The 20400-nt window shown below is 39.2% G+C and overlaps 1 protein-coding gene across 1 annotated transcript in view; it reads left to right on the forward strand.

Moving 5' to 3' along the window:
• The window catches only part of Sdc2 (syndecan 2), a 118685-nt gene extending 100457 nt beyond the window's left edge, over window positions 1–18228 (forward strand). The window contains exons 3-5 of the mRNA XM_028893772.2: window positions 9746–9879; window positions 14311–14446; window positions 15846–18228. Of these exons, the coding sequence (XP_028749605.1) occupies window positions 9746–9879; window positions 14311–14446; window positions 15846–16009 (434 nt within the window). The 3' untranslated portion in view covers window positions 16010–18228. The remainder of the gene's footprint in view (window positions 1–9745; window positions 9880–14310; window positions 14447–15845) is intronic.
• The last annotated feature ends 2172 nt before the right edge of the window (window positions 18229–20400 follow it).

Consider the following 20400-nt stretch of genomic DNA (forward strand, 5'->3'; position numbering starts at 1 on the left):
TGTACAGGAGCTATATTTAGCCTTTTTTTTTCTAGAATTAGTCCTCTATGTGACCATTAACATCATGACAAAAGTTTAAAATATCTATCTATCTATCTATCTATCTATCTATCTATCTATCTATCTATCTCTATCATCTATCTATCTATCTATCTATCTATCTATCTATCATCTATCTATCTATCTATATCTTATAAATTTTGATATAAAGTTCATACATTCAGAAAAGTTTTCAAGAGTCAAAATAAAACCAAAGAATTATGAGATTAGTGACAATATAATAGTCTCTTAATTTGGATTTTTCTTCTGTCCCATATCAGGTGACTCTTCTGACATGATACAGAGATTTTGCATTTTCTTTTAACAAGCATACTTGGATTTAGAGAAGGAGAGAGTCATGCTCCAACTCCAAAGCCAGCTTTAATTTTTAATTGAACTGGGACTATATAAAAACTATTTTCATTATATGTTTATAGAGAATAGCAGAAACAAACATTTATGAAGACTTATGAAATTTTATCCTGTTAGATATGTGATATGCCAATAAGCCAATTTACACTTTTTGGGGGGGAACATTTTTTTCTGGATGATTTGTCCTTTTTCTTCAGATGTCTCATTTGTCCAGTGTTCTTCAGATTCCTTAGCCTTCATTCTCCTGAAAGACAAAACCCTTCCCCAACCCTAACTTTGAGGAGGTTCCCTTTCTAATCTTTATCAATTTTGATTTATGGTTTCTCCTTAAGATTTTGTCTTATTTTCTATAGCTGTTCTATTACTCCAAGCAGTATGGTTTTTTACAATAGACTTTAGGTTCTTTAATTTCTCTAAGAAGGGGTTTCTTCTATGATGGCAGGAAAAGACTGAACTGAATTTGTCATGGGGGCCTGTGAGAGGCCCCTCAGGGAGTTTCCTGATGGCAAAGGCAAAGGATTCCCTTGTCTGTCCCTTGGTGATCTTTTATTAGTCCAATGTTTGCCTTTACCACACCATCTGCATAATCCAGAAGGGAGGGGCGTTCTGTTGTCATTGTTACTTGAAAACGCATTGTTTCTAGGAACGCCCTGTTTACAGTCCCTTTTTAGGTGACCTTATTTACCACAACTGAAACACCTGACATTACTATTTTCCTTCAAACCTCTAGACATCACCTCTACTATCCAATTGTCATCATGGTCATGAGATTCAAAATTAATTGTATCTCAGATCCATTCCTCCAAGGGTGCTGATCTTGCCTTTAATGGCCTGATTATTCTTTTGTATTGTGCATTAGCATTTCAAAAGCCAGAGATTCAATTTTTATCTGTCTAGCTTCTGAATTTGGTATCATTTTACTGCTGAAGACAGCCTTTGTAAGAAATCAGTAAAGGTTTCTTTGGGGCCCTGTATAATTTTTGTAAATGACTCAATTTTCTTTCCTACTTCAATTCTGTCCCAAGCATTCAAGGCTGCCATTCAGCATAAAATTAGGGTGTGGTCATCATATAAAGATTGTCTTTGTATATCAGCATAATCACCTTCTCCAAGAAGTTGATCTTGGGAAATTTCTATACCTCTAGTCCTATATCATTCATTGTTCAATGGTCTGAGTCTCATCTTTCCCCTAGGTCCTCCATTGTAACTGGCGACCAACCTTTAAGACTGCTAAAACCAGATCTTTCCAGTCTTGAGGGATAATTCTATTACAAGTTGACTAGGAGTTTAACATTGTTTCGTGAATGGAGAATGCATACCATATGACACTATAGCTTCTTGACTCTCCTCAAACCTAGCATTTCCACAGGAGTCCAGTCAGCTCTTACACAGCCTTGGTGACATCTATTATTTGGCAGTTCCTGTAGGTGACTGGATAGATTAAGGTTGGCTGTTTGAAACCCCTAGGTTGTTTCTCTGAAACCTTATAATGCAATGCTGAGATTGGGGTTCTCCTTTAAATTTCTCTGTCTGGGTCTGAATTTCTCTTTGATCTGTTTTAACAAGTTTTTCTAAAATTTTTTATCTTGGCACTCATATTAACCAACTTTTTAAATGATGAAACATAAATGACCAAACAAATAATATTTATAATTGGCATTACATCTATCCCATCAACATTAATTATCCTCTCATTTAGTTGTTACATTTTCAGAACACCTAATATGTTATCAAATAGAGACCAAACACCCTCCATTATAAAAATGCTTCCCATTTTTTTTAATGTGGGAAAAATTATCTTTTAACTAATTTCTCCCTTTATGAAATCTTAATTGACTCACCAACACTGTCGACTGAGTAGAACAGTAGAAGCCCAAGCAGGTTTCAAGGCAGCTTTCTAGTGTGGTAGCAACCCAAAATGGGGGCCCAGGGAGAGCCTACAACCCACTAGGGGAGAAGAAGTGAAAGATCCAGCCATCTAGATCCAGCTGGTTAGGGACTCTGTCTGTCCCATGTGGGATAGAGACTCCTGCTGCATGCAGCTCAGGACTGAACTGGGGCTTGCAAGGCCACAGGCAAGTGGCTTTTCTGTGAATTTGTTCCACAAATGTTGGGTGCCAGATATAACACTAATCTTAAAAGTTCTTATAGTAAAAAACCCAGAACCAGATATTGGGATGAAAGCTGAGAGATCAGAGAAGCAGAACAGCCGGCCACTATCTTACCTCTATAAAATCCTCAGTCTCAAAAGAGTGATTTCCTGTTTTCTCATGCCTTATATACCTTTCCGTGTCCTCTCATATTTCTTCCTGAGATTAATGGTGTGTGTCACCACTGCCTGGTTCTGTTTCTCTCATGTAGCCCAGTGTGGCCTTGAACTCACAGAGATCCAGACAGACCTCTGCCTCCTGAGTGATAGGATTAAGGGTGTGTGCCATCACTGCCTGACTTCTCTGTCTAATTTAGTGGCTGGCTTTGTGCTCTGATCCTCAAGTAAGTTTTGTTGGGGGTACACAATATATCACAACAACTTACAAGAATGTTTGAGTTTGAAAATGACCAATCTGAAATGACAAGAGGCAATAGCTGCCCTAGGAACAACAAGGTTCCACCCTATCCTGCTGTAAAAAATAGCTCTAGTTATTCAAGGGAGTGTGATCATCTCACACATGCAGAACGAGTGTGAAAGAGTTGCTCTCTGCAGCCACAATACTATTAATATTTTTCATGGCCCTTGTTTTGTTTAGCACCTCAAAAGTCCCTTCTAACTGTCATTTCAAAATGTCCTCAGAAATAATAAATGTGGGTCTTTCTGGTCCCCATTTCTTCACAGAGCTTATGATCCAGGGTTGTTGTGGATCTGTAGAGGTTGTACAACTCCCAAGATTGTGTTTACTTTTAGTGTATGGGAATCAGGGGCACAATGCTCACATGCCTCCCAACCTCATCCAGTTAGTTGGAGTGGCATATTTGAAGCCTTGAACCCACTCATCAAATGAACTAGATGGAGATAAGGCTTAACTGTGGGCAAATTTCTTCAGTCACAGATCTAGCTTTAGGCAGATTTTTGTGTAAAAAACAGAAAAGGCATTGATCTTAACTTTAGAAACTATGCCGAGCTGTGTTGTAGACATTGTTTTACAACTTAAAGGCAGTATTGTATGTAGGTAAAATTTGTGAAGCACTTTGTGCTGGGCAATGCTCTATTCTATCTAACAACCCTGTGATAAAGATATCCCTAATTCTGTTATCATTTCCACTTTTACATGATAAAATCCAAGGAGCTTGTTTTTATCCCATGCAGTAAGGTTGTCAGAAAGTAATGGAGCAGGGACAGGGATCAGGAAGTGGGGCCCGAGAGAAAGGGTTATCTTTCAGTCCCTCATTGTTTTACCTCTTGTGTTGTTCCACCATTAGGAGGCTTTGCCTCGCAGATGCTGAGTCCCAGCTGGAAACACTTACATCCTCAGTGTTCTGTCCAATGTGCCCCCTGGACTAGTTCCTCTCATGCTATCCAGTAGGAAAGCAAATGGCCTGGAACAGAATGTCTGAAGGCCCAGAGAGAGCATTCCAGCAAGGGGAAGAGAACCCTCATTATATAAATATGGATTCTGAATGGGAACAACAAACAGAGCCTTCCCAAGCATTTGTTACGTGCTACTCCAAGGCCTGAACTCCTGAAACACGTGGAGAAAAAGATGTTTCCTGTCCTCAAGAAAGCAATAATCCATTAAGAGAAATCTAGAAATAAAAATTAATCATTATAATACCATGTGTTTTGTGACATCAGAAGGTACTATCCAACATAAATAAATAATAGATTTCTGGTTAAAGACGACAAATTGAACAAAAAACTGCCACATTCAAGATAAAGTGATATTAAAAGAATAAGACATGACCTCACCAGAAAAGTGAGACAGTAACTCTGACAAAAGCCACAAAGGCTAGAAGCCCATGGGCATACAGTACCAGTCTTAGCAGACATGAGGAGTCTGAACTGGCCAACACTGGCCAGCATCAAGACACAAACCACAACACAGCAAAAGGCCACATGTACCCAGAAATAATGGTGTAAATGGAGGGTGAAAGTGGTGCTGCTCTCAGGGTGAATAGTTGAAAATCCCCCCAAGAAACCAGTAGACTCTTCCCTCCATCATAAACCAAGAGACTCATACTCTGACCCCAGAGTAGAACTACAGATTTGGTTATCAAAAGTAAAGCATGGTATTGATCCAAGAGACTTACTTCCAAAACAATATAGGCTATTGCTGTTCTTCTTGGTTGTCCTCAGAAGTTTAAGGTAAATTCTCTTGCTAAAAGCACCATGCGTTTCAGACACAAAACTCAGAGGATTTGAGCCTCAAAATCAGGAGCTCACAGAAGGAAAAAAGCAAACAGAAAAACAAATTCCAAGAGGTGAGAAGAGGTTTTAATGGTGAAACAATAACGGGACACCATAAAACAGGAGTGTTCATGGGAGTGGAACTCTGTAGCAGGAATCTTAAAGAATCTTATTAATAAAAATCAAACCTGAGGCCAGTTATTGGGGTGAATATTGGAAGAGATCAGAGAGGACAGAGAACAAGCCAGCAGCATAGCCGTCAACCTTCAAGCCAGTTACCTCAGCTGATCCTGTTTTCTTCTCTAGACTGCTGGAAGAGTCCTATTGAAGGTCTCATCCAGAATGAAGACAGACTCAGCTGCAACTGATCTGCTCAGATGAAAGCTGACCTCAGAATGAAACTGAACTGCTGAAAGCTTAACCAGGCAAATGCTTCTAGTTTCTGGTCCTCACGCCTTATATACCTTTCTGCTTTCTGCCATCACTCCCTGGTATTAAAAGCTCGCTTTCTGGGATTAAAGGCGTGTGTCACCATGCCTGGCTGTTTCCAGTGTGGCCATGAACTCACAGAGATCCAGAGGGATCTCTGCCTCTGGATGCTAGGATTAAAGGTGTGAGTGCCACCATTTTCTAGCATTTGTATCTAGTGGCTGTTTTGTTCCTGACCCCAGATAAGTTTATTTGGGTACACAATATTTTGAGGAACACAATACCACCACAGAACTCCATTGTTAGAAATGAAAAACTTGTTGGAAAAATGAAGCTACAGAAGATAGTTATCTATCCAGCAGGCAAAAAAAAAAAAAAAAAAAAAAAAAAACCCTACCTACTTAATGTGAGGACAGACATCATTCATTCTAGGAACACTTCAGTGAAAAAACAAGTAACAGTGCTTTCTGTGTTAGGGAGACACTTCTCTTTATTCCTTTGCCCATCTGTGTTTCCAAATTTCATCTATGAAAATATTTTATTTGTAATATGTGTCCTAAATCATCTTGGCCCATTTGAGGGTACTATAACAAAATACTCTGGAGTGGGTAGCTTAAAAAAGTGTAAGTATCTTGGTCACAGTTGTGTAGGATGGGAAGTCAAAGATGAAGGCACCAGCAGATGTGATAGGTGGGAGTGTTTGCTTTTTGCTTCGAAGGCTATACCATCTTGCTGCATTTTTTTTTTTTTTGATAGACTAGGCAAACTACTTCCCACTGGCTTCTTTTATAAGGTGCTAATTCATTCACTAGAGCAGACAAAACCCTCATTACCCAATCACCTCCTTAAAAGTCCCTTCCTTTTAATAGTATTATGTTGGAGACAATGTTTCCAGCTATGAACTTAGGTTGGGGTATAAGGAGAAAGCATTGTTATTACACAGAAGGTGGAAGGAAGAGAGAGGAAATGCATTGGGAGCTCTGAAACATCTCTGTGATGAGAAGACCAGAGAAGGATGAAACTGATGCTGGCATTATAGTGTGTGAGGGGAAGTGGAGATGGGCTCTCTCTGTGTGGGCTGTTTCAGGCTGGAGGTCAGAGCCTGGAGAGAGGTTATCAAGGGAGTGCCCTGGCTTCTGGTAGACAAGACAGTCCATCTTTTCATTTATGATAATGTAAGCAGAGGCTGGAATGGATCTGCATCTTTCTCTGACTTCTAAAATGCTCATTTGAGGGCATCTTTCTTGACAGATCTCTCTCTTCCTCAGCTTCTTCCCGCTCCTAGTTGGGTGATACATGTTCAAAATCTTTTGGAACAAGGGGAGGAGGGGTCTTGAAAGCCCTTAACTGAAACTTATCATTCCTCATTGAGATTTTGTTCTTATTAAGAAAATGATTCATTGAAAAGAAAATGACTCATTGTAGTAACAAATCAAGTAACAAATGTCAAACTATGATGCATAATTAGGTAGGCTACTATGAAAGAGCCATGTATTTTTGGAGCTGTCATTATTAATGGCTTACATAATATTTTACATGTACAGTTTACCTCTAAATATTATCACATCTGTGATTGATGCATCTTCATGTACCCCATAATGACATTTTGGCTAGCGATGGACTGAATATATGATGATGATCTCCCAATGTTGTATCAGGAGCTGAAAAATTCCTATCAGCTGATGACATCATACTAATAATGTTGTTATAGTTCAGCCCATCACTTATGTTCATGGTGACATGAGCATACACAAACCAGCCGGTCATGTACAAGTGCAGCAATATACTTAGCTATAGTATGTAATCCTTGACAACGATAATAAACAGCATGCTACTGGTGTTTGTACTTGATATTTGATGTTGAATATTATATTCCTTATCATTATTTTACAGTGTCCTCCTACTTAAAAGATATATATCATAAAACATTCTGCAGTTGCACAAACAGCAGTTGTGTACATACACACTCGCCAAATCTCTTAATTACACTGTTTTCTCTTTTATTGGTTTCTTTTCGTTCTGCTAGGAATCAAACTCAGGATCTTACACCTAATCCCACTGAGCCACATCCCAGCCCTCTTGTGCTTGATGTGTGTCTGTGTGTGTCTGAGGGTGTTACATATTTACACACGTAGCTAGTGTGTAGTGAACCTCTTCTCTTAGTCTAAGCACATATGCGGTGATGTTTCCACAAGGAAATCAACATTATTGCCTTGCAACCCCATTGTTAAGTGACACATTACTCTGTGTGCATATTTAAGAGAAAATTATCCACTTCATGTCACAGGTGAAGATTTTGGACTCAGTGTAGTAAATTCCAGACCCAGAAGTAGGTGGATTAGGGATTTTTTTTAATGCCAAATCCTATATTTTCCCAATGTATTCTGCCATTTTTTTACTTATAAGAACAGGTATACATGTTCTGAAGCTAAAGGAGACAGCTGGTAATATTAAAAGGCCAGACCTGGCTTTGTGCTATTTCTGTATTAGCTCTTCCTTTCAAAAATGCTTCTTATGGAGATGATTCTGTGAGAAATGCTCTCATGATTTAGTTTGAGGAATTTAGAGGTATCCATTCAGTCTCATCGGAGGAAGCAGATTAGTTTTTGTTAGGTTGAGTCTGTTTTTATTTTTTTTGTACAAATTCAACAGATGATTAACTTAAAAGCAGTGTTACATTTGCATGTCAGAAATTCTCAACTGTAGAAAGCCAGTGGTTAGTCACCATATTAGTTATTGTTCTCATCAATGTGACCAAACCTGACAGAAACAAGTTAAAGGAATAATGGTTTGTTTTGCTTATGGTTTCAGAGGATCACAGAGGGGGAGGCATGACAAGGTGGCTTGGTCTGTGGTGGTGGGAGCATGTGGCATTTGGTTCCATCTGGAAATGTAGAGCAGCACCTTCAAAGGCTTGTCCCTAACAGCCTATGCTCTTCAATTAGACCATGTCCCAAATATTCCACAGCCTCCCAAGCAGTGCCCTCAGCTGGAGAACAGTGCATAAAGTATGAATCTGTGGGGGACATTTCAGATTTAAATCTCAGATGTCAATGAATACATACCATAAGCTCAGAGCTTATCGTGTCCTAGATACTATTAGGCATTCAAGGAGCAAAGCAAATGTCACGTCTTGGCCTTTTGGAATTTCCAGTATAGGAGGAATTGTTAAACAATAATTACACACACACACACACACACACACACACACACACACACACACACACACAATTGAAATCTTTTTAGAAGGAGAAGGTTAAAATTGAGCCATAAAGAATACTTGTTATCTGCTATTTTTAGGGAGGAGGATAGATATGCCTGATTATAACAGACAGAAAAGTAGGAGACAATTAGCAAGTTGTAATCTCTCAAAGAAATAGTATTTATCAAGGAGATGGAAGGTGACGGTGTCCAATGGTGATAGGAATGTGTTAGTCAGATTTCTGTTACTATAACAACATATCTGAGATTAGCAATTTAAACAAGAGGAAAAATTATTTTGGCTCACAGTTTTGGCCATTTAGTCCATGGCTGATTGACCTGTTACATTTGGGCCAATAACTGGGCAGAGCATCATGCTTGGAGTGCCTTATGGTGGTTAATTAATAAAAGAGAAACAGGTAAGGGGTCATAGTCACAGTATCCTCTTCAAGGGACTGGTCCTTAATGACTAATCTTTCTGGAGACCACCTTTTAAAACAGTTGTTCTCAACCTGTGGGTTGTGACCCTCTTGTGGTTACATATCAGATATTTACATTATGATTCCTAACAGTATCAAAATTATAGTTAAGAAGTAGCAATAAAACAATTTTATGGTTGGGGGTCACCACAACATAAGGAACTATATTAAAGGGTTGCAGCATTAGGAAGTGTGCAAACCACTGTTTTAAAGGTTTCACTATCTTCTACTAGCACTGTGACTTGATGGCCAGTCTAGCACATGGCTTTTGGGTATTTATCCAACCAACACAAGAAGGGCTGATTGAGTACCACTTAAAAGAAAGCCATTGGATATGCCAACATGGAAGACATTGATGATCTTAACAAAAAGTATCAATAGTGGCTGACAGGGCCAATCCAAGTGAGAGGAACAGGCAGAGTAGAGGAGATGGAGAGGACAAAAGCTAATGAAGGACCTACCATCTTTGGGAAAGTTGGCTGTAAAACCTAAGAGAGGCCAGAGGCTTGCCATGAGATAAGCAGTCAATTGAAAGACAGTTTACTCTTTTCATGCTTTGATTGGTTCTGGTTTTTGAGATGGCATGTTTCAACACTGACAAAAATATCATTTGTAGCAGAAATGATTGAATACATGAGAGAAACAGGGTTACTGGGAAAGGGTTCAGGGTGATAACACAGGGGTTAAAAAAAAAAAAACAAACAAACTGCCATGCTACCCAGAGCCCCTGCAAACTCACTGCAAAACAGGTCTGTTTGTGCTAAAAGCTTAAGGACTGGCATCTTGAAAGCATATTCTGAATCAATATACAGTGGCATTGCCTGATAATGTACGTATATGTGTCATGAGTCACATGCTCAGCTCATCTTCACTTCTTTCCTAGGAGCTGATGAAGACATAGAGAGTTCAGAGCTGACAACATCCCGACTGATTCCAAAGATCTCGTTCACTAGTGCTGCCCCCAAAGTGGAAACCATGACGCTGAAGACACAAAGCATTACGCCTGCTCAGACCAAGGTGCACTTGCTTGGCATTGCATTAGCGTGTACTTGGGAATACTCCTTTCTTTTGACTACACAGAACAGTTCTTTTGAGAGGCCCCACTTGAAATTATATAGGGGCAAACAGCCCTTCTATCCTATTGCTGGAGATGGCTCTTTGCTCTTTAACAACATGTTCCGGTGGACATGCTTACTATTCTTACCGCCTGTCTTCCTTATGAACTGTTTTTTAACATGATGCTCTTTCTTATGGAACTTCTTTAGCCTAGTTATGAAGCAAACTCTATTTAGCTTAAATCAGATTTTTTCCCCTCATGTCAAAAAACATGGTGAACTTTAGATCCACTGGAACAGGTTAAGGACTGAGGCCCCAGGCCTTGTCTTAAGGTCTCAGTGAGTGTCTAGGTCCACTGTAGGTGCTGCACAAAATGGTTCCGCTGTAAGGTACATGTGGACCTGGTACACCTGCAACTGTATTTATTTGTTGTGAGAGCTTATTAATAAGAATGAGATAGTTGGACTTAGAACAGAACGAAACTACTAACTAATGAAAACACTGAGTTTATGCATTTTACCTTGTTAGCATTATATTGTACTTAACTAGCCATCTACCAATAGGTAAGCTATTTGATATAGAAACTACATATTAGAGTCCAGTGAAGGCCTAAGCATTGAATCCTGGATCTAGTCAATTTCTTGAATCATTAGGAAGACTAGATGTGATTATATGTAGCAGGCACCTGAGGCCTGGTAAGCATTGTATAAACACTAGTTGAATTTGGTGCAGCAGAAGAGTTCAAGCCAGATCACCAAGTGAGCATGTGTAATAATTTAGTGGTAGACTTTACACACTTCAGGGATGGCATGCTGCTTATGAAAACTTAGCAACACAAGCATCCCATTTTTCAGTTCACCCATCTGTTCATTTAGAAATAAGATAATGCCAAGCTCTTGCAGCATGCAGGTTTGGGAAGGCTGTTTTCTGAAGGCAGTGACAGGTGTTGTGGGGTAAGAAGCATCCCTCTGCTGGCAGGAACACAGGCAGGCTTTTCTTACCTGTTCCTTCTCTTCTTGGTTCTCCCCACTCATGGAACCTTGAAATCATTACACAAATGGGTGGCTCCCTGTAGACATGCAGTAGCCAAGAGCTCAGTGCTGTGTGGATTAACAACCCCTCTCTGGGCTCACGGAGCATTGGTACTATTGCCAGCAGACTGAATCCACAGCCAGGAAACAGGAAGGCAAGGAGATATGCTGTGAGGACTAGGACAGGCATACCTAGCATTTTCTGGGAGCTGTTCCATTGGTTTCTAAGTTGAGTGAATTAAAGAAATGAAGAGGGAAGAAATGAAAAGTAGCAGGTGCTGTTGATGGTAGGATGGGTAATATGTCAGAGCATGTGTGGCAGTTAGCTTGTATGCCTGTGGGAAGATTGCCTTGGTCTCTACAACAGTTTTACTTGACCTCTTCTCGTGCATGTTTTCAACTCTGTGGCTATTAAAACTCAATATCTTGGAGTCAGATACACTCTAGGGAAAGTTTTGGCTTTCAATCTTTAAGAGTTTTATCCCAAACAAACTCCAGTTTGAAACAGATTTCTGGACTACTGACAAGTATGGATTGAAAATTGATTTAAGTTTGTAAAATTTAATCCTACAAAGTAAATGAATCAGTTTTTGTTAACAAATTTCTGGTTTAGAAATTAGAGATCCCTGAACATTTTAGTGCAAATATTTCTATTTTTAGTTGTATTTAATGTAGCATCAAGAATTCACCCATTCGTGGGAGGTTTATTCACTGTGTGTCAAATACCATTCTAGGTGATGATAATGAAGATATTGATCCTAACTAATAATAATAACAATGTAATTTTCTGTTCATAGTTGCATGACTGCCTCTAAGGTGTCATTAGTAAAGATTCTGCTTTTGAATAGGCATTGCTGTCACAGGTACAGACGTTCTGTCTAGTCTGCTGTGCATCCATGTGACTCAAGAGTGAAAAGAGCCCTTTCTTGTTTTGGTGGGGCCTAGTCTTTTCCCCACCACACTTTCACAGCCTCGAGACAGCCAGACATGGATTCAATAAACATTCAATTGGCTTCATTTAATTATCTGTGCTCCCTTTTTCATAATTCCAGTTTGCACAGACATTTATGTGAGAGGCATTTCAGATTAGCTCTGACCTGGGTTGTAGTTTCTCCATTGTAGAGCCTTTGCTTCTTCTGTTCAGCTGAGCATTTCAATTTAAAAATGATTGCACCATCTGGAGCACCTTGAGGCATGTGTACTAACTGACCACTCTTCTAAGTGCCATTTCTGTGGAGAGCATTCTAGATCATCCCTCCAATGAATTTTTTTTGTCCCCTTCTCATTCAGAAGTTGAGTTAAAGTGAACTTAACAAATCAACTCTTAAATGACTTTAGAGGTGAAACTAACAAGAGGTGAAGCCATATGGCTTGTCTTAATAATGGAGCAAAGATGCTAAGGACTACATAAACTTGGGGGTCTAAGTTTCAGTGTCTTTCTCATTTCCTGCAGCATTCACTCACCTCTTTTCCTGGATATACATGATTATCCACCTGCTTGATTTTTCTCTTCCCTTTCCTAATTTCTAACAGCATAACAACCAAAGCAATGCTAATGAGATGTGAAGCTTGTGCTTCCTTGATGAGGACTCAGATTAGCCGTTCTATGATCTGCCTGCCCTACCAGGCAGCCAGTTGACGATGGAATTCCATAAGAAGAAAATGGAGAGAACCAGCAAAATACTGCCAATAGGCTTCTCTCCTTTGCTTTACTTGGACACAGCAGGACTTGGGAGGACCTTCCATGGTTTCTTTTATACTCAGAAAACAGAGAAACCTGGATTTGTATTTATGCAGTGATAAAAATGATAATTTATGGAAATCATGGCCACTTAATATTTATGCAGGACAGGCTTTCTTGTAGCTTGGAAAAGAAAATGACACTATCACATATTATTACTGTGTTTGATGGAAACCTCATGTGTTGTGATCACTGAGATGGGGACCCACTGATCCCCATTGACCACTAGAGTTCAAATGAATCCCCCTTGTCTGGTATGTGGACCTTCCTAGATATAAAGATTACTTTGAGGCAGTCTAAGAAAATAAACCCTTTTCTTAGTTCTTTTGCCATCTTGACTGGGATGAATTCCAGCCTTCAAAAAGCAACTGAATGACACATGTCATATTACTCTGGTGAAGACTGGATATTCTTAGGAAGAATTAGAATAGGCTTGGCTAGAGAGGAGGCTCATTGTCTACTGACTTTATAGCTTAAGAGAGTTGACAGCCAGTTCTGGTGGCGCAGGCCGGTAGGATTTGCTGAAGGAGGCAGAGGCAGGTGGATCTGGAGTTCAAGGACAGCCTGGGATACACAATTTTGGCCGGGCGTTGGTGGCGCATGCCTTTAATCCCAGCACTCGAGCAGAGCAGCGGATCTCTGTGAGTTCGAGGCCACCTGGCTATCAAGTGAGCTCCAGGAAAGGCGCAAAGCTACACAGAGAAACCCTGTCTCGAAAAACCAAGAGAGTTGACAGTGTTTTCCCAACAATAGTGTTAGCCAATGAGAAAGGACTTCACCTGATAGAGAACAGACAGCTCATTAGAACCTAACTGCTCTAAATCAGAGGTTCTTGAGCCACACTTTTATCTGAGTTTTTTTTTTTTTTTAAGATTTGTCTATTTATTTTATATCCAGAATTCTGCCTGCATGTGTCCCTGCAGGCCAGAAGAGGGCACCAGATCTCATTACAGATGGTTGTGAGCCACCATGTGGTTGCTAGGAATTGAACTCAGGACCTCTGGGAAGATCAGTCAGTGCTCCGAACCGCTGAGGACAGCAGAGCAATTCAACAAAATCTCTACTCAAAAGATATGTGTGTGTGTGTGTGTGTGTGTGTGTGTGTGTGTGTGAGAGAGAGAGAGAGAGAGAGAGAGAGAGAGAGAGAGAGAGAGAGAGAGATGGGCTGCCTCATTGGCCTAGAAGTCACTTAGGAAGCTAGCCAGAGCCTTAGGATTCTGCCATATCCCAAACCAGTGTTTTCATGTGGCTTCTAGGAGTCAAAGTGAGGTTTCCATGCTTGTAAAGCAAGCAAGCACTTTATGGACAGGGCCATCTTCCCAGTCCAGAAAGTAAAGATTCTAAGAATTGTCAACTAAAATAACTATGCACATCATTCTTAAATTATGACCTCATTAACTACCTATCTTTGCTCCCATGATACCAAAAACACAAGCTACATGGGTCCAAATGGGGCCTCACCCATGGGCATATAAACATCATACAAATTATTATTCCTATTATTTACTAAACTTGTTTTTAAAGATAAAGGAAATTAAGGATATACTTATTATTATTACTTATTCTTCCTAGCAATTCTTTGAAGAGTGATATTAATGTTTTCTTTCTTCTCCACATCAGTCACCTGAAGAAATTGACAAGGAAGAAGTTGGCATTTCTGAGGCAGAAGAGAAGCTGGGCCCTGCTGTAAAAAGTACAGATGTGTATACAGAGAAACATTCAGACAATCTGTTTAAACGGACTGAAGTCCTAGCAGGTGAGTTGCCAGCAGGGTCAAGTGGAAAGGAACTTAAAGATACCCCATTGGGAAAGGTGGCATATAATGGCCACAGTAACGCATGTTGCCAGCCTCCTGGAAGTCATTATTTCATAATGACACATGAGAGGTTAGGACTGCTTTGTCCATTTTCTGTTAACTCCTCCAGCCTCTCCCTCAGCCAGCCATTGATACAAGACTGAAGGGGGAGGCCGTTCCAGGTTACAGTCCATCATGGCGAGGATGTCAAAGTGGCAGGTGCTTGAAGTAGTAAGAGTGATTAGACCCAGAACTGTTGAATGGGGGCAAGGTAGGAGATGCCAGTCAGAGGGCTATGTTCTAGGTCATCCCTGGAGTTCAAAACCAACTTTAGAGGAGGAAAAAGCACAAATGTTACCCACATGATAAGAATGCTGCCTCTAATTGAAAGTCATCTGGTGAAAGTACAGGTTGAGCATCACTGATCTGAGAGTCTAGAATATTCCAAACATCCAAAGCTTTTTAAATCCTGACTTGATGCCACAAGTGGGAAGAGGCACTTCCTGAGCTCAGCATGGGTTACACCCAAGACACAGGCACACTACACAAACTTAGATTTATGAATAGAATTATTTTTCAAATTGTATGCATTTCCTTTGGGCTATGTGCACAGAGTATCTGTGGAAACATAAATGAATTCCATGTTGAAACTTGGACCTGATATCTCATTCCTCGTATGTAAATATTCAAAAATCTGAAAAAGTCCATACACCAAAACACTCCTGGTCCCAGAAATTTCTGATAAGAGAAATACACTGAGCGGCTGTGGGCACGCTTTATCAGCACTCGGAGCAGAGCAGGCGATCTCTGTGAGTTGAGCAGCTGGTACAAGTGAGTTCAGGAGAGGCGAAAGCACACAGAAACTGTTCGAAAAAAAAAAAAAAAAAAAAAAAAAAAAAAAAGAGAAATACACTGAAGTCTGTATTGATACTTGTTTTGAAGGAGAAGATTAGCAAGATTTAACAACACCTAATTTGTGTGAGGGTCTCCTCAAATTCAAGAATAGAAAGATATTTGCATGCTTTTTGGTATTTATTCTTCAGTTTTTTGACTCTGTTATATGATGTTTTGTCCTTTCATTGTGATTAGAAGTATACACTGTGAAACACAAGCACTGAACGCAAGTATTTTAAAGTGCAGGATTAGTTGAGGTTGCAGCTGGATTTTTCTTATGGAGGATTTTGGGTTGATATTATATACCTTTATGAGGAATGGCATTATTGAGTCCAGATCATTCTTTTTAAAACATGGCTTCCCAAATTAAACCTTTTATGAAAATGTCAGTAGATTGGAACTGACCAAACTAATCCTGAAAACCTCGAGCCTGTGTGAAGGAGTTCTTCCCTTTGGCTTGTTTCAGCTGTCATCGCTGGTGGGGTGATTGGCTTTCTCTTCGCCATTTTCCTTATTTTGCTGTTGGTGTACCGCATGAGGAAGAAAGACGAAGGAAGCTATGACCTTGGGGAGCGCAAACCATCCAGCGCAGCTTACCAGAAGGCACCTACTAAGGAGTTTTATGCATAAAGCTCCCACTTAGTGTCTCTATTTGGGAGATCACTGAACTTTTCAAAATAAAGCTTTGGCATAGAATAATGAAGATCTTTGTTATTTGTTCTGTTCATTACAGAGCCACACTGGCCCTTTAATGATAAAAATCCCATTGTATTTAAAACTTTTCATGTATTTCTTTAGAATGACTTAAAAAGTAAAAATTTAACATCTGCAGTGTTCTGTGAATAGCAGTGGCAAAATATTATGTTATGAAAACCCTTGACATTCATGGAATTGGGTTGAACATCTATGTGCAAATACAAAATGATTGTGTTTGTCCTCTGGTTCAAAGACGACTGCGGTTCCCCTCATCAGCATGTCTCCGATTGACCTTACCAAGTTGGTCTTTGTTAATTTATCTCTTGTCCCTCTTCTCTGCCCTCCCTTTTTGTCCCCTTCCTTAAAAACAAAACCTTATGCCTTTTGTAGCTGTCACGGTGCAATTTGTCTTTGAATGATTACAATAATGGTAATTTAGTGTATATGTGATTTTTTTTTCAAATATGTAAACCTACTTTATGTACTTTTTTAAATGTCAGACTATCCATTTTACACTTGCTTTACTTTTCATTGCCTGTAGCTTCAGGCAGATTTGCAACAGCAAATTAATGTGTAAAATTGGATTATTACTACGAAGCTGTTTAGTCCTAGCAATCTATAATCAGATCTTCTTTTGGGAGGATTTGACATGAGTAACTGACAAGCCTCAGCAAACCCAAAGATGCTAACAGTATTTTGAGAAGTTGCTGCAGATTCCTTGGCCACTGTGCTTGTTAATTTCTTGCAATTTGAAGGTACGAGGAAGTTTAAAGGAAAAAAAAAGATCAGTTTTTGTTCTTAATAGTGTGTTTAAGTTGTAAACATCTTTTTAAGCCTTTGAAGTGCCTATGATTCTATGTAACCTGTTGCAGACTGGTGTTAATGAGTATATATAACAGTTTAAAAAACAGTTGGTATTTTATAAGCACAGACAATTCTAATGATAACTTTTGTAGTCTTATGAATAGACATAAATTGTAATTTGGGAACAAACAAACTACTGAATAAATCATGTGGCCTAATATTGAAAATGTCACTGTTATAAATTTTGTACATTTTTATCAAATGTACATCTCCCCTTTGCTGTGACTGACCGTCTGCTCTCAACAATGATGTGGGTTTGATTTCTGAGTATTCCATGGTGTCTGTAAGTCAAGACCAAAGAGCCCAACAGCAAGGCTGTTTATAATCAGAGTCACCTCTGAATTGTCCAGAGGAAATGTGTGTATCGTTCTGCATGTGTTTGGGTACAAGATAGGAAGGGTGCCAGGGATTTCAAAGTTTGCCATCTTTATAGCATAGCTACTGACAATATTGGGAAAGATGCCTTCTTTTGCAATTTACTTTTAAAAGTATAAATTCCAAAGAAGTGAAGGGACCTTTCTGGAAGTAGTTATCTGGGGCTCAGTCCTATAGTTCCATTTATCTGTCAAAGCTCCCCAGGAGATTGGTAGAAGAACTCCTGTGTGGATCACTACAGCCACTCCATGGGGCTGGAGGGAATGGTAGGGAGGCTCTGGGTGATAAATAACAGTCTTGCTACTTAAGATGGATGTTTCTAGGAAAGTCATGCCAGAGGAGGAGCTGGAGGGATGGGGGTACCCTGGCTGGGTACTCACTGTACAAAGCATTTTTTGGTTCTTGGTTCTGTTCTATTTTCTATTTTACTATTAATTTTATTTTTAAACTGTGAGCCATGGAAGTAGAAAGAAGACAGCAAGAACTGCAACTTTTCCAGCATAAAGTTCACTTTCAATAATGTTTGACTCCTTTGTTTGAGAACCTTCCCTGGACTTGCCACAGAACTCATTCAAACAAAACTAAAGTAACACTTGGAATAGTGTTGTATCTGAATTCTTAATGGCCTTAATTCCCAAATTCCTGTCCAATTACAGATGAAATTCACCTTGTTTAGGATGATTAAAAGGAAATGATGGGCCCTTCCAAAGCTGCACAATGCCCCTCAATTACAGGGCTAAGAATGTAGTGGGTATACCTCTAACTGTGCAAAACAGCGCAATTCTATTTGTAGAATAACTTGCTTGGGATATCTGTGCCAGGAAAAGAATTTTCTGGCAAATATTTTGTCACTGCTGTAAAGCAAATTTGTAAAAGTGCCAAAATAAAGTCTGTCATGCCGAAAGTAAATCATTGTATAGACTCACATCCAGTTTCCTGTATGCTTTCTGCTTAGGTTTTTTGTTTTTTGTTTTTTTAATTTTTAAGAAACAGTAAATAGTAGTCATTAGAGTTCAGGAAAATTTTGGTAAACTATAAAAATTAAGGCCGGTGTGGTAGTTCCTGTTTTCTTAACCACCTGTGAATGAGCTCCCTTGTGTAAGTATTTCTTTTTGTTTGAGAGACTTGCAGTGTTTACACTGCCTGTTTTCAGCACATGGCAGGGGATGAGAAGAGCACATTAAAAAAAAAAAAGAAAAGAAAAGAAAAGGAAACTTTTAGTTACTGCTAAAAAGTACCCAAACTTCAAAATTAAGCCTTGTTAATAAAATTGAGCTTAGCTGGAACAAGACAGAAACTGCCCTCAATTAATGTTAACAGTTGACAGTTTCCTGTTACATGTCATGGGAACTGATATCTGGGACACCACTTACTTCACCAGTTCAATGCAGTGAGTAGAATTGGTGTAGGATGTAGGTAGAATGGTAAATAAGCAGAACCTAGGTATCATACAGATACTATAGAAACTAAAAATGCCCTAAAAATAATAATGCCATAGTTCTTAGGTGCTTATTTCTTCAAAGTCTTAAACATTTTCAAAATTGAGGAACGAAAATATAAAACCTGAAACAGGGTTAGTTTTGGTTTTGTTTTGTTTTTTTTTTTTTTTTTTTTTTTTTTTTTTTGTCAGCTGGACACAGGTAGGGTCATTTGGCATGAGGGAATCTTAATTGAGAAAATGCTTCCATAGGGTCGCTGTAGGTTAAGTCTGAGGGACCATTTTCTTGATTAATTGTTGTAGGAGGTGCTATCCATGAGCAGGAATGAGCAAATAACAGAGATCAAGCCAGTAAAGATACTCCTTCATAGGACCTCTTGAATTCCTGCCTCTAGATTCCTGCAGAGTTCTTGTATTGACTTCCCTAAGTGATGGATTGTGACAGGGAAATATAAACCAGTACACTCTTTCCTGCCTGGATTGGTTTTTGTGAATGTTTTATCACAGCAACAGAAAGCAAACTAGTATGTGTGATAAGCAAGATCTTTTAAACCTTATTACAGTTAAACAATAGGGTAGTAGAAGCAGTATATTTTAAAAAATATTCTGGTGTCACATGCCTACAGAATCAGCTATATAGGAGACTAACTCATGGAATCACCTCAGTCCAGGAATTTGAGATCAGGTTGGGTCATACAGGAAATGTGCATTCCCCTAAACAAAGTCTAGGGCAGGGTTGAAATGCTGTGATTGGTCTAAGGGTGTGGTTCTGGAAGATTTTAATAGCTCCCTTGTTTTTATTGTCTTGTATTCATGCAAAAGGCCCTAGGTTAGATCCTCAATACTCATCCAAACAAAAGCAAACAAGCAAGGACAATGTCTAGCATGAGATTCTCAGTTATAAGTCTGTAGCAAGCAACTGTGAGATCCTAAGCAATTTGCAAGAACTTGATTCAAGACAAATGAAAAGTGATTACTCTATATTAAGTAATTAATTAAAGTACTGTTTGGTGTTAATAATTTATGCTAATAGTGTAATTTGAGACTTGGTCATTCTGAGGAATTAGATTGGGCCATACAGAAAATGTCAAAACACAGAATTAATGGTTAAAAAAATAGCATTCAAATGAAGTTTGTCCCACTACCTTCTGACTGGTGTAACTTCACACTGAGGATTTTAAGATCTCATTTCTTGTTCCTATCAGTCCCTTTTATGACCAAAGAATCCTGGTAGCTTTGGAACCAATTTAATTTCCTGTTAGCTGGCTGAAAGGTTGTAACCCAAGCAAGCTGCTGGTTCAGCTCACCACTGGCGAAGTGAAGCTTTAGGCTTTGGTGCTTTGAGCATACTGAGCTCAGGATTCATCAATTACAATTTTGTTGGTTTTTGTGAAATAGTTCAAGTAAAAACTGCAAACAATTAAAAGTTCAATTAAATGTTTGCCTATTGAATGTCTAGGATACTCCAAGAAGTTGGGGGCACAACGATGAGTGATGTAGACAAATTAGTTCAGTAAGTGTAAGTGAAACTAACAAGTGGAGCAGTCCCCTTGATGTTAATGTATACCACAGACATGCAGTTGACTATTAGAAACTGAAGGAGGTAGGCATGCTGTGGTAAGGATCTCAAAGTCTCAGCCACTTCAAA

This window comes from Peromyscus leucopus, chromosome 20 (genome assembly GCF_004664715.2).
Source record: "Peromyscus leucopus breed LL Stock chromosome 20, UCI_PerLeu_2.1, whole genome shotgun sequence".
NCBI lineage: Eukaryota > Metazoa > Chordata > Mammalia > Rodentia > Cricetidae > Peromyscus > Peromyscus leucopus.